Below are 11,514 nucleotides of genomic sequence, written 5' to 3' on the forward strand. Positions count from 1 at the left end.
GCATCACTTTCTCTTGAAAATTCCTGTTTGTTTCAGCTGATGCCAAGTAGCAGGTTTTCTCTATTTTCCTTTTTCCTTTTTAATCTTTTTTTCCTTTTTAATCTTTCTTTTTTCTGATTTTTTCCTTTTTTCCTTTTTTCTTTTTTCCTTTTTTTTCCTTTTCTTCCTCTTCTTCCTTTTCTTCCTTTTCTTCCTTTTATTCCTTTTCTTTGTTTTTTCTTTTTATTCCTTTTTTGCCTTGTTGTCTTTTTTTCTCTTTTTTTCTCTCTTTTTCTTTTTTTTTTCCTTTTATTTGAAGCATCTTCCTTTAACACTGAAAAGGAACTGTGTGACCGAAAGCTTTATTGTGGAGCGCTTACATTTCCCTGGAGATTGTGCATTTAGCAGTGCTGTTATCTGGCACGTGATGCTTTCTCCCATGTTATGAAATTAGTAAGGAAGAACTTACACCCATCTGCAGTAACCTGTTTGAGCTGCTTTACCTGTTTGTACACAGGCTGAAGACAGTGATTTGTCAGAGTCCTCGGGAAGTGTGGAAGAGGTGGTGATAAAGATCATCCGTGTGTTTGTGGATGCCCTGCCCCATGTGCCGGAGCACCGGCGCCTGCCGATCCTGTCCCAGCTGATCACTACGGTGGGGGGAGACAAGTTCCTCTGGGTTCTCCTGGTGCTGCTGTTCGAGCAGTACGTGACCAAAACTGTAACAGCAACATCCAGCACAGACAAGGTTAGCAGACTGATGGAGTCGACTTTTCCCTTGAGAGACTGATCTCCCTCTTTCTGTTCATGGTTTTGCCTTTAGAGCCCCTGGGTTATGCTGAAAAAGGTAGTGAGCTCTGAGCTTGTGCTGTAGCAGAACCTGATGGTGGTGTTGGCTCTGATTTGTAGTGCACAAACAATATTATTTTGTCCTGGAGCCCGAACAATAAATCAGGTCATATTGTACAGCAATCCTTGGCCTGAAGAGCTGATAGGTAATTAGGAAGTGCTTCAGTATTATTGAAATTGAGGTTTTTTTTCTTTAATTGTTTGTGAAACACGATACTGGTCGTCCTGTACAGACCAAGATAAAAACCCTATTATGTTTTTGTGTAGGCAGGCCCTCAGACTAGGTGAAATCACAGTTTATGGGCAAAACTAAAAGAACTATTATAGGAACATGTATCTGAGAAGATACAGTCTTTGCAGCAGCAGTTTAATCTCTCTCTACACCCTCTGAAACTATGTTCTCTCCAAGAGCTTGCTGTTATCCTTGGTGTTAATCCTGGCAGTGTCCAGCTCAGCATGGCATTTTCACAAACTCACTGAGGAGTTTTTGAGTCTTTTTATCATTATTATGTTTTTTTAATTCTTCAAATGTTTCTTCTTTATTTCTAAACCATTAATAGGATGCCGTTCTGGAAGCAGACACTGAATTTTGGATTTTCATCTGTTGTGAATTTAATGTACGCTTGCAGTTCCAGAGCATGATGAAAATAATCCAGTACTTGACAGAGCTGCCAGAGAACAAAGAAGGTAACCACAAAGCAAAGCCAACAAATGCGTGTAAACCTTCCCATTATGAGGGACAAGAAGTAATCATTTTAAACTAAAAGTGGGTTGATTCAGACTAAATATAAGGAAGAAATTTACTATGAGAGTGGAGAAACACTGGAACAAGGTTGCCCAGAGGAGGTGGTGGATGCCCCATCCCTGGAAATGTTCAAGGCTAGGCTGGATGGTGCTTTGAGCAACTGTAATTTTACTTCGTTTTCTACGATCAGAAATTAAGTATCTTTTTCTCTTGGATGCAAATGTTTTCATCAGATGATCCTGGGTCAAAAAAGTCAAGAACATGCAAGACAAAACCAAAAAATCAGGATGGGCAGCTCTTTAACGTGGAGTCTCACTCCGACAAACAACTTCGGCATTTCAAATTCTTGTCAGTCTCCTTCATGTCACAACTTTTGTCCTCTCAGAGCTTTGTGAAAAAGGTAAAAATAGCAGATTACTTTTAAACTGACCACATTAAGTAATTGTGCTGTACTGTAATAGATGAGGTTTAATTTACTTTTTAGTCTGACTTTATTTTCAAAGAGGTGAAAGAATACACTGTCCAGTGTATCTTGCTGACAACTTTATTGATACAATTTTTAAACTTCTCGGTAATGTTAATTATTTTTTAATAAGGCTTTTCTAGATAGACTCCATTTGTGTGATCAATGAATAGGTAATCAAGTGAAATTCTGGTCCCAGTGGATTCCCACTGGCTCTGTAGAGTCTGGGATTTCTCTCACAGCCTCTATAATTCCAATTGCTTTAAGATTCATGATTTGTGCTACTATCTGAAAAGACAAAATGTTACAAATTTTAGGCTCTGACTCTAGCTGGCTGTAGTCCCAGTTTTTCAGCTGCACGTAATCCACCAGCATGAAATGTATTTGTCACTGTGACTGCCCAAGGTTCTCAGATTTTCTTATAGAATGATGGCTCAAGTACAAATGTGGGGACTCAGAATTACTATTTTAGAGGACATTTAATTCAAAACAAATTTGTGTATTCTGGAATATTAGCTTAATGAGGGGAAGTAAGTTTCACATTTAACATTTTCATTCTTGCTTTTTAAACTAGATAGTTGAATGTGAAGAAACAGAAGAGCTGCAGAAGTTGGAACAGAGGTATGTTTAAATCTGCTGCACTCCTCATATTTCTAGCTTTTATTGCAACCTGGGAATATTTTTTAAGTGTAGTCCTATTAGAATATCTTTTTCCCCAAGGCTACTTTTCTTAATGTCCTCTGCAACAAGCAGTATTTATTATGTGCAAGTTACTTGGGTTTTGTTTTGGTTTGTGTTCTTCTCTTAATAGAACGTGGGGAGGTTTATTTCTGAAAGATTACTGTACCCAGTATCTACTCTTTCTGTATTTTTGATAGTGCTTATTTACATACTTGGTGATAAGTATCATGCTATTTATGGTTGAGTCGCTAAAAGAATTCCAGATTTTTAGCAAAATGTATTGCTTCATTAGCAGGAAAAAAAAATCATTGTTCACAGGTGCCCCTATAGTTGTGTAAGGAAAATACCATGATCACAGATCACAGTTGTAGCCATTGTGCTGTAAAGGCCAGTGATACAAAACTGAGGGGTTTTTTTGCAGAAACCTGACTTTTGTATTTGTTCTAGGAGAAAAAGGGTGTAGGATTTATTTTAAATGCTGTGTTTCTAGAATGCTCATCTTTAAATGGTTGTATCTTCCCAGACTGTTTTTGTTTTAAAACTGAGTTCTTAAGCAGAACTACTGTTGTGTGTAGGTGTTCATTCTGGGGCTACCAGGTAGATGACTTTGAAGACATAGTAGACATGATCTGCTAGTCTCTCCATTAGCTGTTCCATTTCCTTTTATTTTTTTGTCTTGTGAAATTTTATGCTTTCTAGTAATAGAAGTGATCTTCTTTAGTCTCCTTGTTATTAAAATACACTTCTTTTCTATCTAGGCTATTAGAAGAAGTTCTTCACTATATAAACACTGTGGCATCTTCAGTGGAAGGAAATGTGGACAAGCCAACAGCCAAATTTTGGAGGGTTCTGCTTAGCAAGTGCTATGATATGCTGGATAAAGTATGTTTCATTAGCCCTCATGTTAGCAGTGGCACATTTCTGCTTTTGCTTATTAATATGATTATAAACTTTGTAGGATTTCATGTTGGATTAGTACTAAACCTCATTGGATGGTCTGCAATCTGGTGCATCATGAATTTAACCTCATCTAACAACTTTAATAACTACAGCTAACAGCTTCTTAGAAAAAACAGGGGGAAAAAATCAGGAATGCTTATTTCCTTTCGTTAGTATTCTGCTGGCTGTAAGCAGTGATTTCACTATATCTGGTGGAGAAGAATGGCTTTTGGCAGCATTTCTCACTGTTAACTCATAAAATTAATAAACTAATGCTAATGGAACTGTTTCAAATTCCATGAAGAAATATGCATCCCTATGCTTTTCTTTCTAGTATTTCTCTGATTAGAAGTATATTTGTAGAATTGGACTGGCTATTTTGTTGCATGCTTTGGAGCATACATGTTTTTACAGCTTGAATTTTTTTTTTACCTGTGAAGCATATTCCAGTCTTCATGACGTACATGCAGAGGGCATTAGCAGAACTATTTTATGGTAAGGAGGGATAGCTCAGCAGTGCAGACAAAAGGAATTGCTGAGGAAATCTTGGAGCTAGTAGATCATAACTGATTAGCAGCCAGTGAGCACAGACTGACTGGAACCTGCTTTGTTGCTTTTCTTGCCTCAGATACAGCCTGTCCTCTCTTCTTTGATCCTGAAACCCATGAAGGAAGTTGAAGAGAGTTTGCCTGTCGTACTTGGAGGCTACCATGTCTCAGTGCATGGAAAAGCTTTTATTATATTGTTTTGTTTGTGTTTTCTTGTAGGTCAATGCCTTATTGCCAACAGAAACCTTCATCCCTGTGATTGGGGGACTAATGATGAATCAGCTGCCATCTGTGAGACGCAAGGCAATGGACCTTCTGAACAATAAGGTGCAGCAGCGCACGAAGTGGCAGAAGAGCCAGGTGAGACAAAGTGATTAAACACAGTTCCTGTAGCAAAAGTACCCAGAGATTGATTTAGAAATGCTTGGCTCTGTGTAAAGCTGTCAAGTGCCAAGCCTGGTAGGCAGCTCTTGAGTAGTAAGAAGTAAGATACCTGCCAACAGTTACCTTGCAGGTCCTGAGTTTCTAATTGTATGCCTAATGCGTGTGTGCTCTTGTCCTCTCAGATCCTGCAGCTCTTGGAGCTAGTTCCTGAGCTCATTGCTATTGTGAAGTGTAAAAGAAAGGAGGAAGAGGAGGAGCAAGCCATCAACAGGCAGACTGCTTTGTTCAGTCTCAAACTACTCTGCAAAGGTTTTGGCACAGAAAATCCAGCACCATTTGTACCTGTTCTTAAAACTGCCATTGATCTTATTTCTTCAGAGAAGGAGGAGAAAAACGTGATGGGAAGTGCTTTGCTCTGTATAGCTGAGGTCACCTGTACACTGAAAGCCCAAGCAATACCTCAGCTTCCAAGGTACTTTTGGGTTCTTTTTAACAGAACCAATTGCAGCGGGAATTAGTTACACTAAAATGCATGACTGTAGGAATGCTGATGAAGGCCAGGTGGCAGTCTGCTCACATGTGTGTTTTGTGTAGATAAGAATAAAAGTATTCACAGTGCTTCAAGGTGCTTCCTGGTCATAGAACTGAGAAGCTAGTGGGGAAATTGCAAGACTTTAATAATCTGCAGTAGAGTTCCTTATGGAGTCTGCTACTGTGACCAGAGAGGTAATTTTTATGGCTTTAGAAAAGTCAGAACCATATTCTATGTTTTTACTGGAGAACAGATTGCATTTAAAAACATGAAAATGAGTACAGTTGGAAACCCTGCACACGACATTATTTTATTCTCCCTATTCAAGAAGAATTCAAGCATCTAACTTGTTCCTTGTAAGACTGTGTTATCTCTTTACAAATATAAGTTTATTATTGTCATTAAATCTTTAAACTAAAGACAGGACTTTGAGCAACCTGATCTTGTGAAAGGTGTCCCTGTCTATGGCAGGGAAGTTGGACTAGATGATCCTTAAGATTCCTTCTGACCCAAACCATTCTATGATTCTGTGTTTCTAAACCTAATATCCTTCATTAGCTTCAAGAAAAAGAAATATGGCAGAAAAGCCCAGAATATACTGAGTTTTCTGAAATATACATGTAAAAATTATCTGAAAATTGTCCCTACATGCCTAACAGATGGATTTATTTGATTGAACATACCTCCAAATGGTCAGTTATTTCACTTTTCTCTGTTTATGCTTGGATATTCACAGGCTGATGCCAGCAGTATTAAAGACTTTAAAAAGTAAGAAGGAGCTTGTCTCCAATGAGATTTACTTGCTGAGTGCTGTCACTGCTCTGCTTAAGGTTGCGGAAACACTACCACATTTCCTTAGTCCTTACCTTCTGGATTGCTTGTTGCAGGTAAGCTATGCAACTCCTACAGATATGTAAAGGGGTTACAGGATCTGCCCAGATCCCAGAAGAAGCTATAGAGATTACTTTTTATCTCTCTGAAACTGTAGTAGGAGTGTGTTTCAATTATGTGAAAGGTCATAACATACTAGTCTTCTATTCATTTTCTTATGCAGATAACTCAGATACAGAATATAAGGGCATCTTCTACTCTTCCCTCTGATAGGTTGTAGTTTGCCTCTTAGAAAAGGGAGATGAATCCCAAAAGATCATTCTGTAATAACCACAATCTTTTCAAATGTGTATCTAACAGCTCTTGTTAGAGTAATTCTGACCCTCTGATGCTGACATACACATTTTTTCAGTGTTTGTCTTCTGAAGACAGCAAAGCTCTGTACACAGACAACTTAATGTAAGGTGCTCCAAGTGGTGCAAACAGCAAAATTCCCATCTGAAATTTGCAAAAGACAACTACTGTAAAATAAGTTCTTTAGTTGCTTTAAGTGGGCCTAACTTTTGTTGAAATTCCTGATAGGTTGTCCGCTTGGAAAAGATTGTGGCCGAGTTTGGTCCTTCTTCCCAGATAAGCTTACGTGTAGCATCACTGAAAACTATCCTGGCTACAAGGCTTGCTCCCCGAATATTCTTGCCTGCAGTTACCAAGTGTTACAGTGAAGTGGCACATACCCGCAAGGTAAGGATTTTTTTTTCATCCTTTTGCAGTGTGCTAAAGAAGAAAGAAAAAAAAAAAGGAAACAAGCAGTGCAAAATTTGGTTCAGCTGTCTTGGCTGTGTCCCCTCCCAGCATCCTGCCCGCCATCAGACTGCTCACTGGGGCAGCAGAGTGAGAAACAAAGGAAGTCTTAATACTGTGCAAGCACTGTTCAGCAATAGCTAAAACACCACTGTGTAATCAGCATTGTTTTGGTCACAGATCTAAAACGCAGCACCATTCTTCATAGCACAGCTGCTGTGAAGAAAATTAACTCCATCCCAGCCAAACCTAGCACAGTCTTTATATTGTCTCTCTTTTGTTTTGTACTGCAGTGCTGATTTGGGAAAGGTAGACCTGGGAGAAATCCACCAGTTTAATATCCTTCGCATGTTAGATGAGATCATCCCACTCATAAAGGCCTTGATTTGTATTCTGAGAACATGAGTTGACTCAGAATTATTTCCATTATTGGAGAGGGGAGATCAAATTCTTTTCAGGAATCCTACTAACTTAAGCCCCCCAAAATACAGGAAAAGGTTTATCTATTTTATTGACAGTATTTTAAGGAGTAAATGCGCTAAGTGCAAAAATCCAGTTCCCTAGTTATGGTTCTCAGTTACTGTCAATATCACAGTTGCCTTTGCATTGCTTTGCTTTTGTTTTGGCAGAACTGCCTGGGTCCCCTTATGAACATTTTGAGGGAGCACATTGTTGGTATGGAGAAGGAGCACCTGATCTCCCATCAGCCTGAACTTACAGCATTTTTCATGAAAGTCCTGGACTTCCGAACAGACCATGCCCAGGTAGCTTGGTTATGGGGATAAGCAGCAGCAGCAGCTACACCTCTACATGCTAATTGTATCTGTTGTTTAAAAAATATTAGTAGATTCCATTGCAAATGTGCTCTGAAATTCTAAGTATCAAATACTCTGTTCCAGAATTGTTCTTGCGGTAGAAAACATGTTAGTTAGGTATTCAGTCTGAAACAGACAAAATTAAAACATGCTTTAAAAGCTGAAATTCTTGCATTTCAAACTTAGAATTGTTTTCTGATTTTTCTAGGATGATTTAGAGGAAGTTGGTAAGACAGAGGCTTACATTATTGATTGTCTAATAAGTATGGTTATGAAACTTTCTGAGGCTTCTTTCAGGCCCCTCTTTTTCAAGGTAAGAAGTCTAAATATAATTCACCTGCATTAGCATATTTGTATTTTCCAGTGCACAGACACAGGAAAGAGCTAATCTGCCTTTCCCTTGCAGCTCTTTGATTGGTCCAAAACAGAATCTACCCGAAAAGACAGGCTGCTGACATTCCACCGAATAGCAGATTGCATCGCAGACAAGCTCAAGGGTCTCTTCACCCTCTTTGCTGGTCATTTAGTGAAGCCATTTGCTGAGACACTGAACCAGGTCAACATTTCTAAAACTGGTAAGTTGTCCATTACTGGCTACAGAGAGACATTGACAGGCTCAGTCTGAATTGCTGAGAAATTAATTATAATTGCTGAAAGTTTAGTCTTACAGGATTTACTTCACAGCACATACCTCTCATTTCTCTCTTCTGTCTTTCTCTGGTAAATGAGAACATCTTTCTCTGGTGGAACCAAAGGACAGTTTTCAGCCATGGGTTCTGGGCTGCCATTACAAAGTTGAGACCATATGAAAATTTTCAGTGTCAGTCCCAGTGAGTTCCCTGAGTGTGAAATTGTGTGGAAAGAGGGAGACTTGTTTCTGTTTGGGTTTTTAATTTTTCATTCATTGACTTCTCTTATATGCTACCTAGTGTACTCAGACAGCTCTGCTTTCTGGGCAAAAATAAGTCTTACTATTTTGTATGGGAAACTATTTGCCCATTCCAGTTGTATTGATCTCAAGAAGTTCTTCATATCCACAGGTATGGTCAAGCGCTTTTTCTGTAGCCTGTGGTTATTCTCTTTTATCCCCATCAGTCTGTGAAGGGCAGTGGCAGACCTGCTGGGGCAGTAGCTAAAAGACAGATAACATATTGCATCCACTTTACTGTTCTGAGTGAGGAGTACACAACTGCTATGTAGTACATCTTTTAGCTACATTCACAAGCTAGCAGTGTTTCTATATTGTGGGCAAGTTTTGTGTTTTCATTTTGTTGATGGGTTTTTTTTTCTTCTCTTTGATTGGTGTGTAGATGAAGCTTTCTTTGACTCTGACAATAACATAGAAAAGAGCTGTCTACTGTTGCAGTTCACCTTGGACTGTCTCCACAAGCTCTTCCTGTTTGACACCCAGAAGTTCCTGAGTAAGGAAAGAGCAGAAACCTTGATGCAGCCTCTGGTTGATCAGGTATTGACAAACTCTTAAAACAATTCATAGGTGGGTTTTTTTTTCCCCTCAACCTGATAGTTAAAAATATCAGGTGTCCTCTAAACAAAAAGGGGGGAATTAGTTCATTGTCTTTGGGCTACAGACAGTATTAACTGCTTTGCCTAAGGCTCTAAATTACTGATTATTTTTTTACCCTCTTTCTAAATGTCTTCAGTCTGTAAGGTTTCATGCATGTTGTTGAGCTCTTGCAGACCAGTTTGCTCACACTGATGCTCTTTGACCTTACTCTTGAGTACCTGAAAGCCAAAGCTAGAAGTGCTTTTGCCTGGGTTTATCTGAGCCTGGACCTGTTTTACTTCCACAGCTAGAAAATGTGCTTGGAGGAGATGAGAAGTTCCAGGAAAGAGTGACAGAACACCTGATACCCTGCATAGCTCAGTTTTCAGTGGCAATGGCAGATGATTCTCTTTGGAAACCACTGAACTACCACATCCTGCTGAAAACGAGGCACAATTCTCCTAAGGTTGGGACCTATCAGAATTTGAACTGGTCTTCTTTGTTGTGTTAGAAAATGGGAACAGGGCCCTCAAAACCAGAAGTGAATTAAGTCATTACTAAAATACCAACCTAAATGCAAATACTGGTGTTGTAATATGGTAATCCCAAGCTGTAGAGGTGTATACAACATGCTCTTCTGCTCTTATTGTAAGCCATCAATATTCCACATCTTTCATACTGTGTGGTTTGAGTTTTTTAAAGATTTGGTAGCTGCTGGAATAAGCACTAACCTATTTGTGTATAAAGACAGGGGCACTTTAGAGGGAGAACTGGAAAACAGTTATTTATCAGCTTTCAGACCTGTTTATTATATAAGAGAGTTTTGTCCCCTATTTGATAGGTTATACATATTCAGGGGGAGTTACTTGGTTTTTCTTAGTGCTGAGCTAAGCCCTGATGCCAGTGGAAATGGCATTGTACCAGAAGGTTAAAGACCATTACATCAAATAACTTGCAGCAACATATCTGCTTCTTGCAACCTGTTTTTCGTTTGACATTATCTTAACCCAGACGTTAATATTTAAATTAGCTTAAAACTAGTTTCCTTTGGTAATGAAAGTGAAATTACAACCTTATAATGGAAAGAAGGCACGGGTGGGGGGGAAACAGGGAACTGTAGTGTAATGTTTGTTTCCTTACTTAGATTATTGTTTTGGTTTAGGTTCGATTTGCTTCCCTGCTTGCTTTGATAGAAGTTGCACAAAAACTGAAGGAGAACTACCTCGTCCTGCTACCAGAATCTATTCCATTCTTAGCTGAGCTTATGGAAGGTAATGTTCTAAACTGGCATTAGTGAAGGGTGACCTATTTCAAAGATTCAGACTGGCTGATTGCTATAACTGCTGTAAATCTTTCTAATTGGTATACAGTGGCTTAAACTCAGCAAGATGCAAACTTAAATGGATTATATCCAATACACTCATAAAGTTCAGTTAAATTACAGCAGTTTCTTCAGTGTTGTTGCCTGTGCACATCTCCCCAGCCGTATGTTTTAGATCAGTGTTACAGTAGAAATAATTTCCTTAATTCAGTCACAAAATATTTCTGAAAAATTATTTCATACCTGGTGTTTGAAGATGGTTCTAGCTTTGATGAGTGATGAAGCCTTCCTAGGGTAGCTGTGTAATCATTGTTCTACTTAATTCCTCCTCTATTTTTTTTTTCTAGATGAATGTGAAGAAGTTGAACAGCAATGTCAGAAGACAATTCAACAACTGGAAGTAATTTTGGGAGAACCACTCCAAAGCTACTTCTGAGTTTATGCCCTTTGTTTTCAAATTTTGTCTGAATTGCATTAGCTTTACACATTCAAGTGTAACAGGCAAACTGTCATAATAATTTTTATCAGAGCCAAGATTTTAACTTTTTAATAAAATATTTTAAGAATGAGGTTTTGTCGTTTCTGGATGGACTGGGGACTTATGACTTTTCCTCAACTGCTCTTTTATTAAAAGTGGAAAACTGGAGCAGGTTCTAAGCAAATTCTGATAGCTGGGCACAGAGTGAAAATGTGAGACTCGCTGAACTCCACTGTGCTGGGGGCATACATTTACTGTCCCAGGGGAGGAGCTGTCATTTTCCAAGCATGGTACTCACTGGACCCATGTGCTATAACCCTGAAAATCTGCTCTTTCTGTCATTTACAGGGAAGTAAAAACTAGCCCCACTGAAGATACTGAAAAGGAAGTTTCCAAGAAACTGATTCATACAGAAACTAAATCTGTTTTTCAGTCTTTGAAGACTGCTACTGCTTAGTTAAAGTTCAAGAATAAATTGCTTGCTATGATAATGAATTTACCAAAAAACTCACCACCTGTTTTGCACCAGGAGGTACTGGTTCATTACACTGGTAGTAAGAAAGGCACTCAGACTCTGTAAAGTATGGTTGAAAATGCAACTGGTTAGAACCTACTCTATAAAGAGATGATCTTACATCCCATTG

At 38.8% G+C, this 11,514-nt stretch overlaps 1 protein-coding gene across 1 annotated transcript in view; it reads left to right on the forward strand.

Annotated features, from left to right (window-relative positions):
* Positions 1-10,961, forward strand: part of HEATR1 (HEAT repeat containing 1) — a 36,325-nt gene extending 25,364 nt beyond the window's left edge. The window contains exons 30-45 of the mRNA XM_064648742.1: positions 497-727; positions 1,389-1,515; positions 1,807-1,973; positions 2,611-2,657; positions 3,476-3,599; positions 4,424-4,564; positions 4,771-5,060; positions 5,857-6,007; positions 6,534-6,692; positions 7,382-7,516; positions 7,776-7,880; positions 7,974-8,142; positions 8,878-9,032; positions 9,379-9,537; positions 10,234-10,342; positions 10,740-10,961. Coding sequence (XP_064504812.1) covers positions 497-727; positions 1,389-1,515; positions 1,807-1,973; positions 2,611-2,657; positions 3,476-3,599; positions 4,424-4,564; positions 4,771-5,060; positions 5,857-6,007; positions 6,534-6,692; positions 7,382-7,516; positions 7,776-7,880; positions 7,974-8,142; positions 8,878-9,032; positions 9,379-9,537; positions 10,234-10,342; positions 10,740-10,828 — 2,358 coding nt within the window. The 3' untranslated portion in view covers positions 10,829-10,961. The remainder of the gene's footprint in view (positions 1-496; positions 728-1,388; positions 1,516-1,806; positions 1,974-2,610; positions 2,658-3,475; positions 3,600-4,423; positions 4,565-4,770; positions 5,061-5,856; positions 6,008-6,533; positions 6,693-7,381; positions 7,517-7,775; positions 7,881-7,973; positions 8,143-8,877; positions 9,033-9,378; positions 9,538-10,233; positions 10,343-10,739) is intronic.
* The last annotated feature ends 553 nt before the right edge of the window (positions 10,962-11,514 follow it).

Source organism: Pseudopipra pipra, chromosome 3, assembly GCF_036250125.1.
Source record: "Pseudopipra pipra isolate bDixPip1 chromosome 3, bDixPip1.hap1, whole genome shotgun sequence".
Classification (NCBI taxonomy): Eukaryota; Metazoa; Chordata; class Aves; order Passeriformes; family Pipridae; genus Pseudopipra; species Pseudopipra pipra.